The sequence below is a fragment of the Lucilia sericata genome, unplaced genomic scaffold (genome assembly GCF_015586225.1).
Source record: "Lucilia sericata isolate MDLA Ls3-8-SP2 unplaced genomic scaffold, ASM1558622v1 Contig000056F_arrow, whole genome shotgun sequence".
In the NCBI taxonomy this organism is placed as follows: domain Eukaryota; kingdom Metazoa; phylum Arthropoda; class Insecta; order Diptera; family Calliphoridae; genus Lucilia; species Lucilia sericata.
In genome coordinates, this window is record NW_023994092.1 from 141,790 (window position 1) to 169,153 (window position 27,364).

Sequence of the window (27,364 nt, forward strand, 5' to 3'; positions counted from 1 at the left end):
TCATTGTAGAACCCCAGCCCGTTTTGTCCCCTAGTTTAGAGCCATTCATGTAGCAACGGATTTTTAGGAGTTTTTGCTATAATGTTCCGGCTGACTAAGATATTCTATCTGGGATCAGTGTTTCAAAGCCATATTCTGTATTTTGGAATGCAATCGAGCACATCCGATGTTTTTGTATTGCCTGTGTCCAGTATACATTGATGACGTGTCCTATAAGCTCCTTTGGTTAGTTCGCCTAAAGTTAAGAGCCGTTCCACTGTAAGTGACGCCTCATATCATACATACATTTCAATGGGTTAAATAACTAGCAAGTCCTCCAGATTGTTAAAGCATAAGTTAGAATTGGTCTAATCACGCTTTTATAAACTTTTATAAGTATGACTAAGGGCCCACTTCGTGCCTACTACAGCGCCTATCACCTATATGTCTTGTTATCTATGTGGTGTCTCCATTTTAAATGTCGGTCAAGGAATACACCTAAGTACTTAACTTTGTCGGTTACCGGTATCTTCTTGACCAGGAAATACGGTTTCAATATACTTAGCAATCTTTGTCTTCCCAATGAAAATGCAGATTTAAATCTTCACCGTGTTAACCGATCGATCACCTTGGAAGTATTAGGACATCGTCTGCATAGCAGACAGGTCTAGATCCTTAGAAGGGTATTAATCGTGCTTAACCAGAGTAAAGGCGACAAAATAAAGCTTATCCTTCTGTTTCTTAGCATGTAGTTGAGCTGGTCCAAGGTTTGGATATGTGTTTCCGTGTACACGTTATTGAAGGTGCCTTCGATGTCAATGCATACCGTCAGTGTACACAGTTTGCTATCAAAGAATTCACCTATATAGTGGACAACTTCATTCAATGTGGTTTCCACCGATGGTGTCTTTACATAAGCATACTGCTTATATTTGAGTCTATTGACTATCCGTTACAAGGCTTTAAGTAGGAAGGACGTAAGGTTAATTGGACTTTGGCGTCGCATTCTGCCATTTAACTGTTGTATATACGAATTTCAAAGTCTTTGCCTTTGAACCTATGGTACACAATACATCAGGTGGGAAGTGAGAATCCATTAAGTGTTCCATTATCTCCTCTTATCTCCTGTCCATATAATCGATTACAGATTGCGATTGGACATGAGTTTTAGATAGAAATTGTGTTTATCTTCGATACGTCATTTACGCTATCTACCTGTTCACAGAAAAGTTTCCAGGAGTATTGTTTGGCTTTTCGAACGATTTTTACCAAATTTAAAATAGTATACTGTGGTCTTTTAATCATATCTAAGTATCACTATATTCCTCTATCGAACTCCTCAAATTTTTCGATATTGAAAAAAAAAAAACATACCAAAAAATGCCACCCTAATGTACAAACATACATGCATATGTATGTATGAATGTTTTTTTTTTAAATGTAAGCATGTGTATGACAGTCAATGCGACTTGGTGGCCTGGCTGGCTGGTTAGTAGGCTTGACTGTCTGCCAAACCGTCTATTGGACTAGTTGTCCAATTTGTTTTACTCTCTGCTGTGAGTACGAGTATGAACAACAATGCCAGCTACATACATATGTACATAAATGTAGTACGATGTGAAATGTTGTGTATTTGTACTTTCTTCCCCGTTTTTTTCTTCTTTTTGGCTCTTCGTCGGTAAGAACAAGAGAATATGTATGCTTAAGTATGCTAGTGTGTGTGTTTGTGTGTGCGTGCTTTAGATGTTATTCTTTTGTATGTGTGTTTGTATATATAAATGAATATTTTTTGTAGCAGATTTTTAGGAGCGACAATAAAATATATCACTTTTCTATTTTTAAAATTACTGCCGCACTCACACATTCATAAAATGCTGTACACACAACAACAAATTGCACATTTAGAACATAATTTACTTTTTTCTTATTTAAATTATGAAGGTTTTGTTTTTTTTGAAAAATATTATTTTTTCAAATTATTTTAATTTCAACTTTCACTTTTATCTCGTTTGTCGCAGTCACAATTTTTATAAATAATTTATAATTATTTTGTTATTGTTGTTATTGGTGTTATTTCCTCTTTCACTTACATTTAAATAATTTTAAATTAAATACAGCACGTACATATGTATGTAATTATTGTGTATATTTAAAGAGGTTAATTAAATATTCTTTAATTATATATAATCCTTTTTACAATTGTGTGGTTGTTGTTGTTTTATTATACCAAAAACTTTATTTTCAAAACGCTTAAAAAAACTATTTCGTTTTTTATATTTAACTATTCTTTTATAATTACGATTCGTTGCCGTGTCACTTGAACATTTTTTTTTTCATTTATTCCTTTGTTTTAATTGGTTTTTCTTTTGAATTTTTCATAAAATAAAAAAAAAAATATTTTATATTTTGCTACTGTGTATATTGTTGGTACATTCGTACGATGTATATTATACAATATTGAACTCCTACAAGCTTTTAGTTGTAGTAAAGAACGAGTACAAGGACTGAATATTTTTTCCTCTTCTTCTTTTTTCACTTTTTTCCAAAGACGTTTAAACGAAAAAATGGAATTTTCACTTAATTTCTCATAATTTTTTTTTTTTTATTTTACAAAAGGCTTATTTTTCATTTTTCACTAGACTTTAAAATATATACATGAGTATCTGTGTAAATATTTTTTGGTTTTAACTTTCTATGTTTTATTTTGAACACATTTTATTGCAAAATTTTTCATTTCATTTTTATTTTATTCATATTTTTTCATTATAATGTAGAAAAATCATTACTTTAATGAGCTAGCAACACTTTTTTTCCACAACAGCACCAGCAGCAGCAGCAGTAGTAGTAGTAATAGTTGTAGTATGTGGTAGTAGTAGCAAATATTTTTTACCGCAGCACACCAAATTCGTCAAACGACCACAACGCACGAACAGCAGCCACAATACTCATCAGGATGTCTATTGTACACTTATTTCTATTCCATCAATAATAAAGTATAGCGAAAAGGGTAAGCTTAATGCTCCACGAAGCTCAGCAATGTGTGTGCAGAGAGCAAGAGAGTTTTGTGGTGAAGAGTGTTTTTCCTGAAAACAATCCAAATAAAACCTGCGCCTGATTACATAAATTCTCTTTTTGTTTTAATTTTAAAAAATACCAAGAGACTAATTCACCAAAGTTTTTGTTTGTTTATCTATATTAACATGTGAGAGTTATTAGGAATTCCTCTACTTATGTATACTGGAGTATTTGTTACAGTCTGATCAATTACAGTTTCGGCATCGTTCGAACAAGTTCCTATATAAACAATTAAGGAAGTATAATATAGTAGGCTGTGTTAAGACATGTGTTAACATTCGGAAGGAATAGAGTCTTTGGAGTAATTTTCGGAAGGAATAGGGACTTTGGTCAAATATGAATAGATACAGGATCGTCTACCACCACTTAGTAGTAAAAAGTACCCTGCAGGTGGCAAACGAAATAATAATAACACTTTTCTTAATAACTCGAGTTATCTAGTCTCGAAATCCCACTAAAACGTTAACTGAAGAAACAATTACTGATAGTTAGCAATGCTGCAGCATACCACTTCTGAGCTTAATGTCCCACGGAGTTAACCTTACTACCGCAATCTGTTGAACTTCCGTTGAAGGACAGCCATAAACTCTACCGCCAACTCATCGAACGATCCCACACCTCTGTGGTGGAAACTGTGGCTCCGAAATATTCGGTAGCCCATTAGTTCATTAGCCATCATTGTTTTCTTGTGATCTAGGTTATAACTTCTAAAAAGTATATCACTTCTTCCCGAGCGTTACAATGTTTCCGCGGCAAATGATTTAAAGTTTCGAATTTACATTAAATTAAATTTAATATTGTTTAATACAATATCAGAAATTTTAGATATAAACAAGTGTATTTGTTTGGCCCACGATATTTATACGGCGAAAAAGCAATAATAGGGCAACTTTAGTACACAAACATTTAGATTATACTATAGAAAATTCATGGAAATTTGTTTATGAGTGGGTTTAGAAAATCGAGAAAACGGTTTTCGTTATGAGAACACTACTGGCTACAACGTAGTATAATGGTATAAACTTGGCTATAACCCTAATATACATATTTGCATATATGTATTTTACATTAGGGTTTTACCAAAATTAGGCCCAGTAGTGTTTTGATAAAGAAAACAACTTATTTTCAGAAAGACCGAAAGACACAAGAGACCGTAAAACCCAATATCAATTCGTAATTTTCAGAATTACATACTTACTAAATATGAAAAACTTATTCGAGACTTGCAAATGAATCTTAACAAATTCAATCAATGTTCTTTTTCTTTATAGTTGCAGTTTTGATCTTTAAATATTTTTTTCTTTTTTAAATACATGCATACAATAAGCGTTTGTTTGTATGTAAGTACATATGTTCACAATATTTTTATATATTGCAGTCAAACGATTCTCAAGGGATGTAGATATTCATCCATGACATGCAGACAGTGATGCTTATACGTGATGTATTATATATTCTATATAAATATGCAGATGTCTAAATAAAAGTGCTTTCAATAAGCGCAAGTTAAATGGTAAATAAATCTTACATTAGTCGTGGATCAAGCTTTTGGTGCAAAAGATTAGAATTTACTTACATTATTGTTTTTAGCAGAGACCAAAGTATTGTTTTTAAATAATTGACTATCTGGACACTTTTTCAAGATATCTATATATATAAAATCCTAAAGTTACTGACTGACTGATTCATTATCGCACAACCTAAACGGTTGAAGCTAAAGAGCTGAAATTTGGACAGGAGGTTGGTCTCCCACCAAATAGATCTACTAAGACGGGATTTTTGAAAAGCTTGTCGTCGTTCATTTAAAAAATAAGCGGACAGGTGTTTGGCACTTTTTTCAAAATCGGCCCCTATAGGAAACAAACGGGTAAAAACTGTATTTTGGTACTTTTTTTGCACCCCATGTATTTTTTAAACCAGTGAAAATTCAAAAAATATTTTTGACTTCAGTATTTTTAGGATATTCGGTCGTTTAAGGGGTGAAAATTGTACCTATTTTTGATACTTTTTTCATAAAACATTGTTTCCTATGTACTGATTTGTATTCTCCCCATTGCAATATTGCAACTTTTTGTAATAAAATTTTTATTACTTCAATGGGGAGAAAAATGTACCAAAAGGGAAAAAACGGGAAATTTAATTTTACTCAATTTTGATAAAATTGGAGAAATTGATAGATTTAGTAACACTAAATATACCGGAATTCCGGTACAAAGGACTATTTTTTTGTACTTTTTTGTTTTTAACAGGTACTTTTATCCTAGAAACATAATATTAAGCATGTGGAACCTGGAGTTAATGAAAATCTATAAAAGGGGAGTTTTTGGTACTTTTTCGGTAATTTTTGAATTTTCTATAATATTGAACCTAAGAACATGAAGTTAAGCATGTAATGCCCCAAGTAAGTGAGAACCAAAAAAAGGGGACCTTTTGGTACTTTTTCCTTCTCCAAAAGGTACTTTTTGAGAATTTTTTTTGGAGAATTTTCTATAATATTGAACATAGAAACATGAAATTAAGAACGAAGAGCCCAGAGAAAACGAGAATCTATAATATGGGATTTTTGGTACTTTTTTGTTCTTCAAAAGGTACTTTTTGAGTTGAGAAACATGAAATTAAGCATGTAGAGACCGGAGTAAATGAGAACCTATAAAGGGGAAATTTTTGGTACTTTTTCGTTCTTCAATAGGTGCTTTTTTGAATTTTCTATAACATTGAACCTAGCGACATAAAATTAGGCATTTAGTTCCCTGAGTAAATAAGAACTTATAAAAGAGAACCCTTTGGTACTTTTCGTTCATCAACTGGTACAATTGTCAATTATACTAAACACAGAAACTCAAAACTAAGCATTCAGGGACTTATGTGAATGAAAATCCAAAATGGAGTGTTTTCTGGTACTTTTTCTGTATGTATGAGAGGAACTTCTGGTTGAAAATTTGACATGCACCATCCTTATTCTACTAAAATCTAAAAAGTGACTTTTTGTTACATTTTCGTTCTCCAACTGATATTTTTGGAGTTTCCTGTAACATTGGAACTATAATCAATCATTATTGATTGAAAATCTATGAAATATTGAACCTAGAAACCTGTATAAAAATCTATAAAAGGAGACTTTTTGATATTGCAGATATACATATGTATATGTATATTAGACTGACTGAAAATTACCAATAAAATTTATTTTATTTCATTACGATGAGGGTAGCGAAGCACACTGGGTATAGCTAGTAGTGTCATAAAGTTAAAAAAAAAGTTGTTGGCCAAATTTGAGACGTTATAATGTCGCGATGACACCTTTTTTTTATAAGATCTGCCATCTGAAAACTCAATCTGCCGACTTGTAAATAAATGTAAACCTTTATTTTAAAGTGTCTAAATCTGGAACAACGGTAAATTGTCAAAAACTGCATTTTTTTTTTTCTTCATTTCGCCTCTGTTTTATAACAAGATTTTATATCAACATTTGTTATAATTTTCCCATAAAAATACTTTTATTTCAAAATCTCTTGTATTTGCTGATATATCGTCCATTATTTATTTGCTTTAAAATAAATACAATATAAATGTTTTTTTCTAATTTTTTTGTCCAGTGTAAATAATAAATTTAATATTTTAATGGTGTAAAACATCTTTCACAAAAGAGATAATAAAATACAGAATCGTAAATAGGATGAGGTCACTTAAACAATTCAAAAACTTCAAATTTAACTTAAAAAGTAATTCTGAGCCGATTAGGAAACATTAAATTGGGTGTAGGACCAATATTTCTATGTGTTATATTAGTGTAGAGTATAAATAAATAAATATATAGATAAATATGTATTACTCTCAATAAAAATTTCATACCTGACAATGAATTGAGACCGATTTGATAAGAACTTCATTTACTACACATGTTTATACTCATTCGGACTACATGCAATTATCGCGTTAAATAAAAGTTCTCATAATCACAATTTTTCATTCACTTGCATTAAAAAAACTGGATTCTCAAACAAAATCAGTACAATCGAATTTAGTTCATTAATACATTTTGAGTACAACGGACGCCATTTAATCGAATAAGAAAGAAAAATAAATAAACAAAACTATTTAAAAATACAATTTATACAATTTATACAATTTCTTATAAAACCATGGGAAAGTAATAAATATTTATTGATTATTTTTTAATGTTGCAAATAATTGAGGAGTTTTTAATATTATTATTCTTTTAGAATATTGAATGAAATAAAATATTTTCTGAAGACATTGGTGTGTTTTTTAGCGGCTTGTCTTTTAGTGCCCATAATTTTATTAACTTTCATCTGTAAGTAATTAAATGAAAAATGAAATAATAAGTTTTTATAATAATTTGAACAGATTTCTAAAATTTGATGAAAGTTTTAATTCTCACTAAAGTGATAATAAATCGGAGAGTCTATTGCTATATTTTATACATTTAAAATGCAACACAAACAAATATTTGATCCCTGATAATGCATCACCATCGGTTGGCATTTTTCAGTTTAATTTGTAAAAAAAAAAGATCAGTGAATCCAATAGATAATCTTAAATCAATAAAGGGTCTTTGTTATGCGAAAATGCATTTCTCGTATTAAATTTAACTACTAGTGGAACACTTAGGTGATACAAAGGCTGATAAGTTTTATTATTTTAAAATTAAAAGAAAAAATTGCATTTTTAATATCAAAGTTCATAATGTATACACTCAAGACACACGAAGCCAATTTGATTAATATTTTCTGATTTAAAAAAATAATCATAAATAAATAAATACAAAAGAAATTTACCTTTTTGTATTGTCGACGATGAGCAATTATGAAAAATAGATTTGATCTTTGATCGCTTGTTAGTCATAAGTATTTTTTGTATTTTTGATAAGACTTTAAAAATATACGCCGACTTTATTTAAATTTACTTTTGTAGACAATATAACTTGTCTACTAAATGGTTTAAAGCAATGTTCTTTAGAAATTCTTAATAAAATTCTAGGGGATCATGGAAGAGATTTCGATGAAATTATATTTCAGAAAGTTCTTATTGTACCTTAGAAAATAAATTTTAGAAATATATCGGGCTCCACTCAATTTTTACTTTATTCCAAAATTTGATTTGCTATTATTGCGAAACCTCTAAAACGGTCTATCCGTTTTTGGTTTATTTAGGTTCACGCCCACTACCTATTCTTCTTTTAATTAATGAAGATATAGCAACTTAAATATTTTAAAATATTGCATAATAACTATTTAATTTTGTAGGCGGTACCATGTCCACTATTTTAATTCCGCCCATTTGGAAACGATTTATTCCAGATAAAAATAAAAAATATGAATTTAAAGAGATGCCATGACCGCTTTTTGAATCCCGCCCATTTTTATTTGTACTCAATGAAGTGGTTTAGAAATTTTTATTTTTAACAAGTAAGAGTGTTATATTCGGCTGTGCCGAATCTTGTATACCCACCATCAAATCATTGCCAAAAAGGAATGCTTCCTTATAAATAAACTTTGATATTTAAGAATCCATGCTTTTATTATCCAAACAATTTTCTTATTTATTACATCTATGTATAGAGAAATTTTTGTCGAATTTTGTCGCTATACTGCATTTTTAAGGTAGTAAAAAGCGTTTAAGGTATTTTCTGAGAGGGACCTTATTTAGGGGGGGACGTTTGGTCAATTATGGACCGATCCTCGTCAAATTTTCTAGAACGATTTTAGTTTAGTCTAGTAATGAGAGTTAAGCCATTTTCAGAAGGAGACGGGTTAATGTCAATTATGGACCGATCCTTATAAAATTTTACAATAATATTAAAGTTCCTATAAAATATGTTCGTGTCGAATTTCATCGCTATATATGCTTCTTTTAGACAGTAATGAGACTTAAAGCCATTTTCTGAAGGGGACCTTATATGGGGGGTAGGGTCAATTATGGACCGATCCTTATAAAATTTTATAAAGATATTAAGGTTCCTATAAAATATATTTGTGTCGAATTTCAACGCTATAACTGCTTCTTTTAGTCAGTTATGAGCGTTAATGTCATTTTCTGAGGGGGGCCTTATATGGTGGATAGGGTCAATTATGGACCGTTCCTTATAAAATTTTACAATGATATTAAGGTTCCTATAAAATATGTTTATGCCGAATTTCATCGCTATAGATGCTTATTTTAAACAGTTATGAGCGTTAATGTCATTTTCTGAAGGGGACCTTATATGGGGGGTAGGGTCAATCATGGACCGATCCTTATAAAATTTTACAAAGATATTGAGGTTCCTAAAAAATATGTCTGTGTCGAATTTCATCGCTATAGCTGCTTCTTTTAGTCAGTTATGAGCGTTAATGTCATTTACTGAGGGGGACCTTATATGGGGGATAGGGTCATTTATGGACCGATCCTTATAAAACTTTACAATGATTTTAAGATTCCTATAAAAATTGTTTATGTCGAATTTCTTCGCTATTGCTGCTTCTTTTAGATAGTTATGAGCGTTAATGTCATTTTCTGAGGGGGACCTTATATGGGGGATAGGGTCAATTATGGACCGATCCTTATAAAATTTTACAGTGTTATTAAGATTCCTATAAGATATGTTCTTGTGTCGAATTTCATTGCTATAGCTGCTTCGTTTAGTCAGTTATGAGCGTTAATATCATTTTCTGAGGGGGACCTTATATGGGGGATAGGGTCAATTATGGACCGATCCTTAAAAAATTTTACAATGATATTAAGGTTCCTGTAAAATATGTTCATGTCGAATTTCATCGCTATAGATGTTTCTTTTAGTCAGTTATGAGCGTTAAAGTCGTTTTCTGAAGGGGACCTTATATGGGGGCTAGGCGAAATCGTGGACCGATATTGCTCATTTTCAATACCAAACAAACTGCATCAATATAAAATATTTGTGCAAAATTTCAGCTCGCTAGCTGCTTCCGTTTGGACTCTATCGTGTTTTCAACAGACGGACAGACAGACGGACCGACGGACAGACGGACGGACATTGCTAGATCGTCTTAGAATTTAATAAGGATCCAGAATATATATACTTTTATGGGTCTTAGATGAATATTTCGATGTGTTACAAACGGAATGACAAAAACAATATACCCCCCATCTTTTTTGATGGTGGGTATAATAACATTATAAATAAATACTGCAGTGACTATATTTTTGCTAAAATTTCTACTACTATTCTTTTTACTGAATAGTAGTAGATTTATTCAGAAATTATACACAACTTTTCCAAAACGGGCATGATGATGTTCTACTACGAATATTATTTTGATGTCCCAATAATATTTACTATATCAATTATACCATTTCAGTTGTACACTACAGCAACGAATTAGTCAATTATGTGCTATCAATTAAATATCCACAAATATCAATCTCAAAAACGAAAAAGATACGTTCTCTCATTGACACACGACGAAATGCTGGCATTTTCAATTTCCTAGTACAAGTGAAAGGTCCATGTGATTTCGATCAAATTAAACGATATTATGAAGAACATTTAACGAGTGCTCGCGAGAAAACGGGTCAATTGAAATTTCCCAAATTGCGACAACAATTAGTTAATTGTTGGGGTCATTATGGCTGGGTAAAGGATACAAGGTAAATATAATGGTGATTAATTTAAAAAATCGTTTAACATTATTACTTTATTATTATTGTATTTAGTTCATTTAATCTCAATAATCATATTTTGTTGAACACCTCACCCCATCGTGGATATGCTGTAAATGATTCTAATATTCAAGACTTTATTAGCGATTTAGTAACTAAATATATTCCATCGGATTTACCACAATGGCAAGTTATTGTAATACCAACGACCACAAAAACTTCTACGAGTCAAGAGGAGAATAAAGAAGAATCTGATCAGGTAAAAAGTATATATATGTACATAACTGAGAATCACTTAGGAAAAAACTTGTTTTGTTTTAAGATGTTTCCCAATAAATACTGAATCTAGTGAACTGTATCTAGTAAAACTGTAAGTTCGGTTTTGCTGAATCTTAAATATTCGCTATTCGATAATCGGTACTTAATTTTAAATGAATTACATATATAAACATAGGTCATTACAAAACGTGATAAACTCGTTAATAAGATTTTGTGTAAGTTTTTGACCGAATTCTACAGACTTTGCGGGAGTTATAATTTCTTATAACATCGTCATATAACTGATTTTGTGTAAGGGGTTTTAGGGGGATTTGGTCAATCTTAGACAAACTATCATGATTAATAAATAAATTTAAACTATTTTGGGAAGCATTAGAAAACAAATCAAAACATATATAGATAGATCCATTCATATATCAGAATATTATCATGAGTAATTAAAATAAATTTCATAATTTTACAGGATGAACATTATTATATTCTTTTGAAAATACATCATTTAATCATAGCCGATGAGGATGATCTTCACATTAGCGAAATGCTAATGTTAAAAGATGATAGCAATAAGCCACTCTTAGAAATCGGTGGTATTACAAGACAAAACTCGAAATTAAATAATATTTCATCTTTCATACGCAAACCACATCACATAGAAAACCTTATCCGACATATTGGCATGGTGATACTTAACCAGTGGAATAAATTTATTTATGAATTTGAATCTTTAGAAACTCCTGATGGGGTAATTGATTTAAAAATCACAACTCTGTCACAGCTACTTTCAGTTTTGCTGATAATAGCAGTGAACGTGTTTGTCAATTATTGGAAAATAATGTCATCCAAACATAAAACTAAATCTTTGCGCAAACATCAGCCAGAGGTGGAAGGTAGATATAGGATTTTAACAAAACTGGTGGCAAAGGAAGTCAACAAACGTCATTTGTCTTGGAAAGTTGCTAATGATGCTGTGCGTAATTCCCTGCAGTTAACGAATTTAACAAAAACCTGGGCAAAGATAATGTGGCAAATTAATGTCAGTAGTATAATGTCGATACCATATAACGTTTATCTTGAACTCTTTGCTATGAGGGAGTTAATATTTAAAGGAGAAACCAGACTTATCACAACATATAGTAGCCGTTTATCCGTTTATGTTCCATTGTTAATTTATGCTCAAATGGAGTTTATTAAAATCTGCTATGAAATATTTAAAGCTCCAGTTAATATCTATGAAGAACTAGTACAATATCCTTCAAAAGAAGAGAATAAATTACATAAAATGTCTTATTCGGGCCGAAAGATAGTTTCGTTTACCAAATCCATAGATGGCAAACAGTTGCAAAAACGTTTAACATTCAGCGATGAAGTACGCGAATCAGATTACATACTCGCCTGTTTGTCTGCAGCCATTTATGAGTACTTTCAATATTATAATAAAGAAGTACCGGTACCCAAAATGCTTAATACCACTTGTCGTACCATGGGCAAGGGATATTTAACAGATAATCTGGGTGATAAGACCGATTTTATTGGCGGAGTTGTCTTCCTACAATTACCTTTGAAAGTACCCGATCGTGATCATGTAAAACAAATTCATTCGATAATTGAGCAAATACGTCGCAAGCAGATTATGATCTATTTGGCCTCAATGGGCCAAACTAAATATGACATGTTAACGTCTATCTTTCCAAGTGTATTGACAAAAATATGCATAAATTATTTCTCTTCAAACTTTCCAGTAACCATAACAGAAATACATGGTGAAAATTCAGAATTTCAGACATTATGGGGTCAAAAGGTAGAAGATGTCTTACTTTTCCGTCCGCCACAATCGAAAACTTGTAAGTAGTAAAATGTATCAAAAAAATTATTTACAAATCTGCAAGTACTAAAACAAAACTATTATTTAGATCTACATCATTTCCAATTGTATTTCAGGATTTTCTAAATTTCCGTTTATATTTCAGAAACTCTATTTTAGAAAACCACATTTCTATTTTAGAAATTTCCAATTGAAGAACTTGTAGCATGATTAACACTCGTTATGAAATTTTTTTTATTTCTAGGGACAAATTTTTATTTTCCAAAGTTTTGAGTAGCAGTCGATCCGAATCTGGAGTCAGAATTCCTTTCTTATTTCAAGTTTTGAAGCTATCGTGTCCTTAACATTGGAAAAAACCGGTGGTTTTCGATGTTAATTGCATGATGGATGGAGAAATTCTTTTGATTCGGTGTATATTTTGAAATGCAATTGGAAATTTTGTAGAAGAGGATATTATTATATTTTCTACGGATTTCAATCCAATTATTTTTTTAATAGTCAAAAACTCTATCTATTTTTTGTATATTTCTATTTTTAGGCCTTTCATTGAATATACATCGATTTGGTGATAAATTCCGCTTAGCTGTGATGGCAGATACTCAACTTGGACCGGAACATTCAATTATAACACGTTCGTTTGAAAACTATATGGAGACTATTTCGTTATAACTTTTATAATTTTTCTTATAACTACATTTTAATTACTGTTTAGTAAGTTCATATACATTTTTAATCAAAAATTATAATAAATTTTATATAATTTCTTACAAAATGGAAGAAAAAACTTTAAAGATATGTATAAAAGTCATAAGTAAGGATTTTTACTTTTTTGAAAATTTTTAACAGATTTTTAATACCTATTAACCACTTTTTAAAAATATGCTATAATAATTTCACTAGAGAATTAAATTACCTGCATTTTAACTAAAGACCATTTTGGCATATGATTAGTAGTTTTCAAGCTATAGTGCAATGATATTTTAAAATCTAAAGAAATGTAGTAGCATCTAAGTAGTAGGAATCACAATAAGCAAGATAATTAATTTGATAACTGATTTTTATAACCTTTGACCCACAACATCTCTTACGTAGGATTAATGGTGACTTTAAGCCCTTTAATTAAGACTCCAAGACGAAGCTCTGTACCAAATCTTATTTATCTATCTAAAATTCCTTAAAGTGAAAGAACTGCAGGTACATAATTATTTTTATAAACGGTTAAACAAATGACATTTCAGAACAGTACAACTCACCTTTGTTATAAAAATCATTTAAATACTTCAATCAGAATTTTTAAAAAGAAAAAATAAAAAGTAATATATTTTATAACTACAACTTTTAAGAAATCCATCCCAATATTTTTTTAAACACAAACAATAATAAATCTAGAGATCTTTTCACCCAAAATCAGAAGAACAATGGATGATGAAGTGTATCGGCATCAATTTAGACATAATTTTATGGGTCATGTAAAAAATCCAAAATTACAAGTAATATTTATATTTGTATAGTTCTATGATTGAAGATAGAATTTATTATATTTATTTTCCAGCAAAAAATTCGTGAAAATTATTTAAATGAGTCATCGGCACAATATATAAAAGAACAGTCAGCGAAAGCTCAACAAAAAATTCACGAATTAGACTCAAATATTGCCGCCAAGCAGCGAAGCTTAAATCAAACTTCAAATAATGGTGGCGATGCTGATCGCTTGTTACACTATCCCACCCATGTAACACATCACAGTAGTGATTCCTATAGACAACGTAGTATGAGTGATAATTACTGCTTAAAACAATTACAGTCCAATCCTAAACCATCAGCTCCAGCCTTAAACTCAAACTCTTCGCGTAAGTATCATTCAAATGCCCTCGTAGATGATTGTATTGGTGATCATCGTTTTATTTACGAAAATGATTCAAATTTGGGAGGACTTGGTGGCAACGGCTCAGAAGATAGTGCTAAAAGTCAAAAGTCTTCGAAAACGGTGGTAAGTCGCAAAAGTTCACACGACTTACGAAAAATGGTAACGTCCCAATGTAAGCTACACGAAGTAATCGATGAGACTCTTAAACAAATGTGCAATACGGAAGTAGATACCACTGGAGAAAATCATGCCTGTGGATTGCAAGAACAACCATCCACCCAGTATCCTTTGACACTGGGCGGATGCAAACATTGCACCGATCGGCTACAAACTGTACAATCACAAAAAGATGTAATGACTGAAATTGGTAAAGGAGATTTTTTGGATTGTCGGAATACCGACACATTGACTATATCCCTAGATGATGTTGTCAATTCGAAAGTTATTAATCCCATGATTCGGAAATTACAACGTATGTACTTGAATAATCTAAAGGAGGAAATGTCTCTTATGGAAGATTTGGAACGAATGCCATACAAAGTAAGCGAAGTATATAAAGCGGCAATATTCAAGAAAAAGGACTGAACGTTTACTTATTGAAGGAAAATAATAATTACTTTGGAAAACTGTAAGAAAATTCATAATTTTTTGCAATGGTGATGAAAAACAGAGATCAAATTTAAATAAAATTATTGTTTTTATAAATAAAAAGCATTCTCAACTTAAAATAATTAGGTTTGTGTGTATATTTATACGATACACTACTATAGTGGGGAAAGATCGGGTCTTCAAAGCCCGACTGGGGCTTTCATCAGTTAAAACTGTGGCATCAATTAAAACTGTCAATACATTTTGTGTAGAGCTACTTTTTACATACATATAGGCAATTCCTTACGATCGTGCTTGACATTCTTACGCCTACAGAGTGATTTATTCTTTTCCATTAAGATATACTATATGTACAAAAAATCATTCCATTCCGAAAATTGTTTTCTATGTGACAAAATCGGAAGAGTTTTTGAATTACATGTCAGGTACATATTTTTTCTTCAAAAAATATGAATCACACTATAGCTGGCACTCGTCATAAGAAAAATTATTCGAATAAAATAAAAAACAGACAACTTACTTATTATTAAATTTATTAACAAAATTAACCATGACGATAAATTTCTTTACAGTTGTTCATAAATGAAACCATCATATTGTAGCCTTCTTTATCGAAATCCACATTCTCTCCACCAAATAAAATGGCCTAGAATAGAAAAAATCGTTTATAATAAAAACTCAAAAACCACTGTACTACACATTATACCAACCTCACTAGCTCGTATTGCCGAGGGACCAGCTGCTTTTCCTATGACTTCTATCCAATCACCTTTAGCCGCTCCCACCGAATCGGACAAACTCACAGTAATTTTTTGGTCATCCGTAGAGATTCCAGTTAAATTTGTGCCAGCCTCATCTTCCACACATAACATAATGCTTATATTTTGACCCAAATGGGTTCTTAACATATTGCCATTGATGAGGGTGCGTGGTTCAAATGTTCCGGACATTATTGGAGATAATTTATTGCAATTATTTTGCGAATTATTGTGAAATAAACAAACTGATTGCGCCAAATTTTGTAAAATGAAACAGATGTGGAGACCTGCGCAGACAAAGATTAACGGCGACGGCAACTGACCACCTAAAAATTACGGCGGAGACTTTTAGTTTTCTTTGGCGCCTGGACTAAGCTCTGAACAGATGTGAAAAACAAAATTTTTTGTAGTTGCCAATTTCCATGAAATAAAAGGTATTAAAAATATTTGTGTTATATATGATTTCTGATTACTGTGAGATTAGAAGAAGTTGCCATTTCAATTACGTCGTCAAAAATAGCATTGCCAAATATAAATCAGTGTTTGACAATCCTAAAAGTATGCTTTGATTTTTGTTTTTCAGATAGCATATACAAATCTCTAATTTTAATAGTTAATTTAAATTGCAACCATCAATTTGTTAATGGATGGTAAACATAGTTTGAAATTTTTAAATTGAAAGCTTTTCAAGTGCCCTCTCGAATGATATCACAATACATAATATGTAATACATATGTCTGATAAGCCACTCGTTATAGAAAACCGATTTTATCAGCAATTGCATATGGTAACGCAATTGTTTATAATTGTTAATATGTATAATTATTTTATATAGCGAAAAATATAAGATCTACTTCAACAATTTTCATATCATTTTTGGATTTTTAAAGCTTTGAAATTAATTACTTTTTTTAATATTTTTATATATTACAGCTACAACTTTATACAATTATCAACTTTTTTTATTTCGGAATATTATTCTTGATATATTATTTATATCGATGTAAATAAAATATACTTTTTCAACATACTTTTCCCAGAGATATGTTTTTTTTATATTTGCCTGTTTTTTAGTTTTCATACTTTATTTTTTGTATTAAGTTGTATTTATTCCCGATTTTATTATTTTTTAAAATATGTATTTTCTTCCAAAATCCCCCATTTTAATCATTTGTATTCAGTTCTTATTTAATATCGTTGAAATGTTTTAAACATAGCTAAGAACTATGCCGCCTTATAGAGGATTTTGAATCAACGCCGAAATTTTTTGTCAGCCGCTGCCGCCGTTAATGTTTGTCAGCACAGTTCTCTGGCTGCTGCATTTAAAAAAAAAACTTGTGAAAAATATATAAAATACGCTATTTTAAATTAAAAATAAAATAATTTTTTTATAATAAAATAGAGTACTAAATAATGTATAAGAATAAAGTCAAGAATACTTTACAAAACATGGTAAAACTTATAAAAATTTAATAAGGAAAAAATATAGAAAACAGCCGCACCGTCTGCAGTAAAAATAAAAAACTCCCCCAAAACAAAAGGACGAAAATTGATTTTTCCATCAGCAAGCCCAGAAGGAACTAGATAGGAAGTAGTAAAATATTTACCCAGCAATATTTCTACATTTAATTAATAAAATCGATCAACAAAATGAGTAAGTTAAAAATTTTATTACAATAATATAAAATTATATCATAGGAATTGCTAGTTGGAGTTGTTTATTGCAATTCCAATTGGATTACATGCAATATTAAATACATACTTACATACATATGTGTGATGAATTAGGTGTTTTGAGAGTGTGTGTTTATATGTTACCTGAATTCCTTCACTTTTTAATTGCTCAGCCTTTCCGGTTTTCTTTTGTGGCAATAAGAATTTCAAGTATTTTTGTAAAATGCAACCCCTAAGTCTATGATGGAAGTAGGTAATAATAGCATTAATAATTTATTAAATGCCATGAATATGACGTCATGTTACCAACCCTCTCAAAACATATCGTATGCCCCTCAAAACTTATTACTCCTTACTGAAGAAAACTAAACCACAACAAATGAAATATTTAACTATGTCGCCATACAAGTTCGACTAACGACTCCTTCCTTTATTGTTGACTTAACTAGGTGAAGAGGAAAACGAAAAAATTATTTTGGACTTGTCTCGCAAACAACTGAAGAAGGTGCCAAAACAAGAAGACGCTCAAAATGTTCGTACTTTACTATTGGATGAAAATGAATTGCAAAAAATTGATAATATCGATTCATATCTTAAAATTGAAAAGGTAAATGTACTTTGAATAATAATTTACCAGCCGACATTGTAAGATATATGTAGACATACTAATCTATTGTTTTTTTTTCGTAATTTTTCCTTTGGTTTCTTTTGCAGTTGTCTTTAAGTAAAAATCAATTATTACGCATGTATGGTGTTTGCCGTCTACATTGTTTAAGAGATTTAAATCTATCCTTCAATGGCATACTATCGATTGAAGGTCTGAAGGAGTGCGTTCATTTGCGTTATTTGAATCTGGAGGGAAATAACATCAAGACAATTGAACATTTGAATACGAATGTAAAATTGGAATTTTTGAATTTAGCTGAAAATAGTATTGGCAGTATATCGGATATTTCATTTCTGAAAAGCCTTAAGGTATGATTTTGTTTGGTTTTTGTTTTTTATATAAAATTGTTTTGTAAAAGTATTGAATTTAATTGCGTTTAATGCACTCCTATTATATTAGAATTGAATATTAAAGATTATTTTAAATCTACTTTTTGACCTGAGAGAGCAAGTAGATTTTGTTATGTTGTATACATTAGTGAAGAGTTGGTCATTCCATTTGTATAAATATTCTGAGTCCCTATAGATGGCCAATTCAATTTATCAATGTCCGTATCTATTTTTAAATCAGTTTTCTGTGGACTCCAGATATCTGCGAGATCTAAATCTTTAGTAATTTCTGATATAATGCTTTCGAATAGTTTCTTGTTTAAAATAAGTAAAAATGGACCATAAATAACGGAGAAACATATCAGATCGAAATTCAACATGAATATTTTTTGTACATATAACAACTATTCAGCGAAATTTATTCCGGATTGGAAACCAATTGGTTCATAACAGGCATGCCACTGAAAATGGCAATTTGATCCAAAGGCTACCATAAACCAGTTCATCAAAATCTATACTTAAATACCTCCTTTGTGGACCTTGACTGGAGCGGAATCCAGAATCTAATTTATAAACTATAAAAATTTTATAATAAAATCAAAAATGTGTCAAAAAAGTATTTATTCTATAGGTCAAGAATAAAAAATAGTTTATCATACCGAAGGAGTTATGTTTAAACAGTTTTGTTAGTTATACTTTAAACACCGGGAAAAATAAGTTATCTTAGGAACATTAATAACATTTTAAATGAAGATACCATTTAAATGAAAGATTCATAATAATTTTCTTAAATTACAGGAGTTGTACTTGCATGGTAATCGTTTAACGCATTTAAGACAATGTGACAAATATTTACCGACTTCATTAGAAGCTCTTACTTTGGCTAAAAATAATATAAGTGATCTTAATGAAATTTGTTCATTAACAAATCTTATTAATTTAAATAGTTTAACGATTAATGAAAATCCCTGTGTCTCAATGACAGCTGGACCTGAGTAAGTTATACACTAAATAATAATTATGGACAATTTAAATAGTTTATAAATATTTTTCAGTGGTTTCGATCATAGACCATTTGTCTTAAATTGGTGTTTAAGTTTAAAAATTATTGATGGATTTGTGGTGGATCCCATTGAGAGGTTTGTGAAGCTTTTTTTCATTTTATCAAATAAATGGGACTAAATTGGAAAACAATTTTCTTTCAGCCTTAAAGCCGAATGGTTATACAGTCAGGGGCGAGGCCGCAGTTTTCGTTTGGGTGAACAGGCTGCCTTGGCCAAGTACTTGAGTTCAGTATGTCCGCTAATTGGTAAAGCTTTGGAAAATGAGAATGAGCGTAAATTGCGTTTAATACTTAGCAAAGCCCAACATCATCAACGTCAGTTGCAAGAGGAAATTTCTGAAAATTCAAATCCATCTGCTAATAATTCACCATCGTCGGGTCGTAAAAAGCCAGCTAGTCGTATACAGTCTCCCAGGTGTAAGTATAAAAAAGTGTCACATATTTGAATATATTGAAATAATTTCATATATTTTTACAGTTTCTCGTTTGAGTGGCCGCCAAGGTTCACCAGATTCTATGGTAAACAGTTATCATGGCAATACAACAAATGAACAAGGTATTTATTTTGTAATCTCACTTATATTTAGTATAATTTTTTAAATAATTTCTATTTTATTTAGTAGCCAATGCTAATCATTTAGTTCAGATGACTACATCTTTAATAGAGAATATTAAAAATTGTGATACTTTAATGTCGCAGAGTCTAGAAGGTTCTAATGTCAACAGTTCAAATTCTAAAATGAATAACTCGCAAGATTCCACACCTCGCACTATAACACCAAATCCCTATAATGGTATAATTTTTGGTCTCAATTTTTGTGTCAATTACTAAATGTCTATTACATAGGAGGACCTTTAAATGCTGCCTCAAAAATGGTGCCCGTACCCGAAACCCTTATGAGTCCAGATGTTTGTCCTGGCGCGGTGGCCCAAAGAGTTACCGTCTCTGCCATAAATACTCAAATACAGCAGACAAAAATTAATAAAAACAAAGGTAAAGTAACTGTGAAATCCATGTCAAATTAACTGCCAACATGTTTTTCTCTTTTGAATTATATTTTGAAAATTGTATTCATACTTTGACAGATAATCGCTTAAATTCACCAAAAATGCGTAGTCCTCATTTAAAACGCAATACCGCAGAACGGAGTCCAACAATGAGTCCAAGAAAAACAAATTCACATACAAACACCACAAATACTGCACAGCACCAGCCTACAAATCCAAAGAATGTGGCTAATCAACAGCATGCTTTACACATGGATCATCAAATGAAATCGAGGCAATTTATTAGCAATTCAATGCTCGTTGCTGCACCGGATGATTGTTCCGGTGGTGGTAGTTCAGATGATGACAGTGACCACATAAATGTGGATAAACTGAAAACGATACGAAATAAAGCTGCTCAAAGGTAAGTGTCTGTCAGTGATTAATTGAAATGTTTTTGAAATTGATTTTGACTTCTTTTGTAGATGCCAACAACTTAAACAAAATATGGAAAATTCTAGTCATAATCTTAGTCCCGACACAGAAAATTCGGCAGTAGTTATACAGAAAATATGGCGCGGCTACAGAACTCGCAAGAAAACTAAGGATATTGCGGAAAAATTACTAAAGAAACGTACTCATGAATATATAGAGTAAGTAAATTAAATAAAAAATGAATTTGTATTCAAAGCTCTTGATGTTTCGAGATTATTTATAAATTTTCTTTTCAGTAAATTGACCAAAGACATGGAGATGACAAAAGCTCAGTTAGAAAATGAGCGTAAAATCCAACAATTGCAAATGCAGGCCATTAATGCATTATGGAAAAAAGTCTCATCTATGCAAAATACAACAGCAACCAACACTAATACGACAATCGATAGTCAAAATATTGAAAATACCAGTTCAACGACATCGATAGGCAATCAACAGAATCAAAATACCCTAAGTTTGGATAACAGTTCAACCACAGTGGTTAATGATTTGGCAAAAACCTGCACCATGCTAACGAATCAGGTAAATACAATTGAATCGCATAACTTAAAACAATTTTTAAATAAATATTATCAACTCTCTATTTAAAGGTCCAGCAATTGCAAGGTTCTATGAGAGACATTTTAAATTGTCTTACACTGTTTTGTAATTTGCCACAAGAAAATGTTAAACGTCTTTTAACGGCGGGAGTAGCTGAAGCTTTATCTACAACACCGCATAATGCTGCACATGTCATCAACTCCGCCACCACAACTAATGTCACAGCGTCACACATAGATAAAAGAGATTCAGCTGCTACACAAACAGAAATCGTAGCCGTTCACACGCCCCAGTTGGAAAGTCAATCACATTTTCCTTTTATAAAAATACGACCTTCTACGCTGCCTTTAATAGAATCACAAAATCCTAATACACCAAGTAATTGTAACAATGTCACCACCACCACCGCTACAGACACCGACAACACAACTACTGAAACACCAACCAATAAAAGGCCTTCTTTAGAGGAAAGCAGCGGTATCGCCAGTACCGAGGATGTGCGCAGTTCAAATGATTCCGTTTCAATTGTTGAGAAACAAGATGAGGATGAGAAGCACAATTTGAATTTGACCACAACAATTAGTGGCTAATGGAATTTGCAATATAGTAGAAAGGCAAAAACCAAAGTGATAGATATTTGTATTTTATTAAAATATATTTTTCACGTTGATATAAGTTTAAAATTATCACATAGTACACACATAAATCATAAAACCAAAAAATTTAAAATACAACTAAAAAATCAGCCAGCTAGCACATTTTCTATTTTCGCAGAATATGTTTAAGACAGGAAGACAAAAATCAAATTGAAAACATCGATAGTAGAAAAATGCCATTAGTTTTATTATTTTGATTTTTGCAAACAAATTCAACTTAATGTGTAGTTCTTATCCTCACCAGACTCATAAACACTCACTCACTCTTTCTCAGGCTCGTAGTCGTTTCTATTTATAAATGAATGTGAATGAAAGAATTTTTCACAGGAAGGCTTAATTAACAAAAAAGAAAGGATCTCAAATATTTTTACATTACATTAGTACTTATTATTATAATTATCTTGTAGCTTTTGCATAAAACAACAAAAAAATTACAAATCAACCTGATATAAAATTAAAAAAGTAAATAAATTATAACAAACTGACCACCAGTTTATTAAAAAATAAAATAAATATGAAAATATTTAACTAAATATGCCACCATTTTTTGAAGCATTTCTATAACTTATTCTGTCTCCATTTTAAGTCCATGAAATTTGTATTATTTTTTTTTTTATACAACTCAACAAAAATATTTAAAGAAGATGAATTTATTGAAAACCAATAAATTTTATATTGGTATTTGCTATATACAGCATTTTTTATTTTTGGATTTTATTTTTTCAATTATTGAAAATATTGACTCATACTGCAACATCCATCCATAAAAACAGCAATAAGAACAACGAAACTATTACAAAAATTATTAGTTTTAGTTTCTTAGTTTTTTATTTTTAATCCCCAATTATGTCTATCCTTCTTTCCTTTGCAATTTCTATTCTCTGTGTAGCTGTAAGTAAAATATATTTCAAAGAAAAAATATGTAAAATTTACATGCAAAAAATTAAAAAAAAATAAATCCATTTTAATTTCAACCTGCAATAACAATGAAGAATAAAAATCCAGCTTTAAATAAAAAAAATAAATAAATAATGTTTTAAATCTGCAATAATAAAGTTCTACTAGGAATATTTGGGTTACAATACTTTATAAATGAAAACTCTGTGCAAAACACCTTTTTAAAAAGCTTATTTCCATAAGGATCAGTTAATCGCACCCATTCTGCATTTAAATTCGAATCGAAGTTTTCTTCTACAATCGTAATGCAGGATACATACACACAGTCGTAAAATATTGAAACTTACGATTTCGTTTTTTATTGGAATAACTTCTTATTTAAATTAGACCCGATAGTAGAACATTAAATATATCTTGAAAATTGCGACTTGTAGCATGCGTTCAAGGTTTACATGGACATATAGACGGACGGACATATCTTGAACGACTCAGAAAGTGATTCCGAGCCGATTGGTATACTTTAAGGTGGGAGTAGAATCAATATTTCCCTCCCCACTATAGTGATGTAAGGTATAATTATACTCCGAAACCATCTTGTATCATGTTCCGGAACTATTTTAAGAACATTAAAATTAGTCCAAAAGGTCTTATTCAAGGGTATACGGGAAAGTGTTAAAAATCCAATTGCAAACTAACATTTCAAATTATTCAGACTAGTATTTAGTTTATTCATCTATAAATCATAATCGAAGCAATTAATTGTATCTCACACTTAACGTTTATAACTCCTGCTAGTCCTCTTCTGAACTAGAATCATCATTATCGTCGCCATCATCTTCATCACTATCTTCCTCAATATGCCTTGTTGGAATGGGCCTGTTCATATTCGGTTCCAAGTCATCATCGTCACTGTCGCTATCCACATATTTGTTATTTTGAATATCATTTTCAATGTTCTGATTATTTTTCTTGGCAAAACGTTCTGGCCAAATATTGGCCTTTGTATACTCCTTAATATGTTCGGGAGTTAATATTTTACAAATCTCCGCTTTTACTTTGTCACCCTCTTCAATGGGCTCGACAAGTATGTAGTCGCCGCGTTTGACCCAAACATTTTTGCGAAATTTTGTGGGCATGGTGACTGCAAAATTGCAAGGGCCAAAATAAACAATGCTGGTTTTGTGTTATTAGTTAACCTTACCTAAAAAACGTTCCTCATCTACATTGGCGGTTTCCACCTCATGCAGATTATTGCCTCGACTGCAAACTACTCGTACTATCTGTTGATTATCTTTGGGCAATTCAAAATCGTCCTCCATCATTTCTTTGAGGACATGTTTTCGGCGTGTTACACGAGACATGTTTTCTGACTGCAAAAAAAAGAACAATTAAGTGTTATTGGTCTGTTAACGATTTCTGTGAATTTGAAAAACAATACCTTTGTTTGATTTCAAGAATTTAACTGTTTCCTTTTAAGTTCAAAATAATTTAGAAACTTTTTAAATTTTAAATTCATTTAAATTTGGAAGTTGAAATTCCAGGAGCAGCTAATTTAGCCACAAAAATGCGTCCAGAGCCCTGCGCCGACAAATATTAACGTCGTCGGCGACTGCCACTAAATATGTCGTCGGCGGCTTAAAATCGACTAAGTTTTCAAGTTTAGTTTTTAAATTTTCAACGATTTTAAATAAAAACGAAATCCGAGAGATCAGAAAGTGGGATTTTGGAAGCAAATATATTGTATATAACAACAAAACAGAGCAAGCACAAAAGTTGTGTGAGAAATTATGCAGGGATGGATAAAAAATTCTTAAAAATTAAAAACAAATCCTTTCTCCAAGTTTTACGAGGATCGGCCTATCCTCCATAAAAAACATCTTGCGAAAAATCAGTTTCTAAAAAATTTTGCATTAAGAAAATGATCAATAACGTAAAAACAAAGATATTTTGTTTATTTATTTATTCAGTAATAAAAATCCGAATCCGAGTAAATTTCTCGTTTAAAAACGAATTCGCATTATTTTTCTCGTTTTAAAACCGAGTACACAAATCTAGTGGAAAGTAATTTTATTCTAATAATTTAAATAATTATTTTTCTATTATAAATTTTCATTAACTCCGGGCTCCACATGCTTAATTTCATGTTTCTAGGATCAATATTATAAAAAAACACAAAAATTACTTTTTGAAGAACGAAAAAGTACCAAAAAGTAATCTTTTATAAGTTCTCACTTACTCCGAGCTCTACGTGCTTAATTTCATATTTCTAAGTTCAATATTATAGAAAATTCAAAAAGTAAGTTTTGAAGAACGAAAAAGTACCAAAAAGTCCCCTTTTATAGGTTATCACTTAATCCAGGCTCCACATGCTTAATTTCATGTTACTAGGTTCAATATAATGAATAATTCAAAAAGTACCGGTCGAAGTACGATAAAGTACCAAAAGTAAAGATTCTCATTTACTTGGGGGCTTTAAATGCTTAATTTCATGTTTCTAGGTTAAATTTTTATAGAAAACTCAAGAAGTACCAGTCGTAGAACGAAAAAGTACCAAAAAGTCCCATTTTATATATCCTCATTTACTCCGGGTTCTACATGCTTAATTTCATGTTTCTAGGTTTAATTTTAAAGAAACTCAAAAAGGTACCAGTGTAGAACGAAAAAGTACCGAAAAGTCTCTTTATTATTAATTTCATGTATCGATTTCAATATCATAGAAAACTCAAAAAGTACCAGTTGGAGAATGAAAAAGTATCAAAAAATGTCACTTAGTACCGGGGTTCCAAATAACACCCCATTGGAACACCGGTGTTTCTAAATCTAAAAATTTTATCTAAATTGGATCATTGTGTTTGAATAAAATCAAATTTCCAATTTTTATCCCTTTTGGTAATTTTTTCTCCCCATTAAGAAGCAAAAATTCTATTCCAAAAAGTTGCAACATCGTAGTGGGTGTCCGTTATTATGTATTCATATGTATGTATGTAGAAGTTAATAAACCAAAAACAATGTTTTATGAAAAAAGTACCAAAAATAGGTACGTCCGAATATCCAAAAAGTACTAAATTCATATTTTTATTTTTTCATCAAGTTATGAAGGAGTCAAAAATATTGTTTGAATGTTCACTGGTTTAAAAGATACATGGGGTGCAAAAAAGTACCAAAATGCAGTTTTTACCCGTTTATTCCCTAAAGGGGCCGAATTTGAAAAAAGTACCAGACACCTGTCCGCTTATTTTTAAATGAACGACGATACGTTTTAAACTTTTTTGTATCTTTTCTAGTTTAGGAGATCTATTGGTGGATCTATTTGGTGGGAGGCCAACCTCCTGTCCAAATTTCAGCTCTTTAGCTTTAACCGTGTAGGCTGTGCGGTGATGAGTCAGTCAGACAGTCAGTAACGTTAGAATTTTATATATATATATATAGATTTCGTGACTTGAATTATACTGTAAAAACATTGTAATGTTCGACTTGAATTCAAGTTTCCTTTTCACTGGAGAAAATTTGAATGTTTGACTGGAATTAAACTTGTTTTAAACTTTAATTCCAGCAAAAATGCTTTTGGGTATAGTGTGACAATTATAAGGGATCTAAAGTCGATATAAAGCCCACAATGGTTAGTACCAATATTTTGACCAAATCTGTTGTATTAAGCTGAAAAATGTTCGGCGGCGGCGGCTTTGATATTTTGTTCGGCGGCTAAGCTTAGTCGGCTTAAGCCGAATCGGCGCAAGTCTCTGAATGCGTGTCGTTTTTCTTTTAATGAATACCCTACAAGAAATGTATGACCGAAACTAACACATACAAAATGATTTCACTAACACTCTTGCAACATTTTTTTTATAAAATTGCTAAAAAAATAGTTAATGGATAATTCCATCAATAATGACAGTCAAATGACCGGTAAAATGACTGTTGATGTACCCAATGTGTGGTAAAGGGTTTCATTTGCATATGAAAGAGTGAAACAACTACATTTGACTGTTACTGTGTTTTAGAGTTATATTTTTCGACGTTATAAATTAA

General features: G+C 31.0%; 6 protein-coding genes across 13 annotated transcripts in view; 3 read left to right on the top strand and 3 right to left on the bottom strand.

The window, feature by feature from the left end:
* The window catches only part of LOC119616077, a 37,892-nt gene extending 34,983 nt beyond the window's left edge, over positions 1 to 2,909 (bottom strand). Inside the window, exon 1 of one of the 4 annotated variants that reach the window (XM_037972229.1) lies at positions 2,766 to 2,909. The gene's annotated coding sequence lies outside the window, so the exon portion shown is untranslated. Of the gene's footprint in view, positions 1 to 1,839; positions 2,434 to 2,765 lie in introns of those variants that run through there. The other 3 variants (XM_037972231.1, XM_037972232.1, XM_037972230.1) reach the window with 3 other exon arrangements.
* LOC119616079 (replication protein A 14 kDa subunit A) lies at positions 2,706 to 16,419 on the bottom strand. Of its 4 annotated transcripts, none has more exons than XM_037972238.1 (3): positions 15,980 to 16,419; positions 15,790 to 15,915; positions 2,706 to 3,062 (listed from the first exon to the last, which is right to left on the bottom strand). In XM_037972238.1, exons 1-2 carry the CDS (start codon positions 16,217 to 16,219, stop codon positions 15,814 to 15,816), a joined length of 342 nt encoding a protein of 113 aa, XP_037828166.1. In that variant the 5' UTR covers positions 16,220 to 16,419; the 3' UTR covers positions 2,706 to 3,062; positions 15,790 to 15,813. The 4 variants fall into 4 exon arrangements, with proteins under 4 accessions (XP_037828166.1, XP_037828163.1, XP_037828162.1 ...); XM_037972235.1 differs by having other exon boundaries at positions 2,706 to 3,084; XM_037972234.1 differs by lacking the exon at positions 2,706 to 3,062 and adding an exon at positions 7,172 to 7,367 and having other exon boundaries at positions 15,980 to 16,418.
* Positions 7,043 to 13,570, top strand: LOC119616076. Its single transcript, XM_037972225.1, has 6 exons — positions 7,043 to 7,204; positions 7,278 to 7,369; positions 10,392 to 10,680; positions 10,747 to 10,951; positions 11,435 to 12,812; positions 13,332 to 13,570. Exons 1-6 carry the CDS (start codon positions 7,197 to 7,199, stop codon positions 13,460 to 13,462), a joined length of 2,103 nt encoding a protein of 700 aa, XP_037828153.1. The 5' UTR covers positions 7,043 to 7,196; the 3' UTR covers positions 13,463 to 13,570.
* On the top strand, positions 14,007 to 15,365 carry LOC119616078. The gene is made up of 2 exons (XM_037972233.1): positions 14,007 to 14,283; positions 14,346 to 15,365. The coding sequence occupies exons 1-2, from the start codon at positions 14,212 to 14,214 to the stop codon at positions 15,243 to 15,245; spliced, it is 972 nt and encodes a 323-aa protein (XP_037828161.1). The 5' UTR covers positions 14,007 to 14,211; the 3' UTR covers positions 15,246 to 15,365.
* An 895-nt stretch (positions 16,420 to 17,314) lies between the features above and the next one.
* LOC119616085 (centrosomal protein of 97 kDa) lies at positions 17,315 to 23,451 on the top strand. Of its 2 annotated transcripts, none has more exons than XM_037972246.1 (13): positions 17,315 to 17,681; positions 18,151 to 18,308; positions 18,416 to 18,676; positions 19,496 to 19,692; positions 19,753 to 19,836; positions 19,903 to 20,177; positions 20,239 to 20,316; positions 20,381 to 20,554; positions 20,608 to 20,754; positions 20,847 to 21,171; positions 21,233 to 21,400; positions 21,479 to 21,764; positions 21,833 to 23,451. In XM_037972246.1, exons 1-13 carry the CDS (start codon positions 17,678 to 17,680, stop codon positions 22,370 to 22,372), a joined length of 2,697 nt encoding a protein of 898 aa, XP_037828174.1. In that variant the 5' UTR covers positions 17,315 to 17,677; the 3' UTR covers positions 22,373 to 23,451. The 2 variants fall into 2 exon arrangements, with proteins under 2 accessions (XP_037828174.1, XP_037828175.1); XM_037972247.1 differs by having other exon boundaries at positions 17,331 to 17,681; positions 20,384 to 20,554; positions 21,833 to 23,447.
* Positions 23,452 to 24,032: 581 nt separating this feature from the next.
* On the bottom strand, positions 24,033 to 24,950 carry LOC119616081 (probable RNA-binding protein EIF1AD). Its single transcript, XM_037972243.1, has 3 exons — positions 24,774 to 24,950; positions 24,537 to 24,705; positions 24,033 to 24,476 (listed from the first exon to the last, which is right to left on the bottom strand). The coding sequence occupies exons 2-3, from the start codon at positions 24,694 to 24,696 to the stop codon at positions 24,127 to 24,129; spliced, it is 510 nt and encodes a 169-aa protein (XP_037828171.1). The 5' UTR covers positions 24,697 to 24,705; positions 24,774 to 24,950; the 3' UTR covers positions 24,033 to 24,126.
* Between the last annotated feature and the right edge of the window lie 2,414 nt (positions 24,951 to 27,364).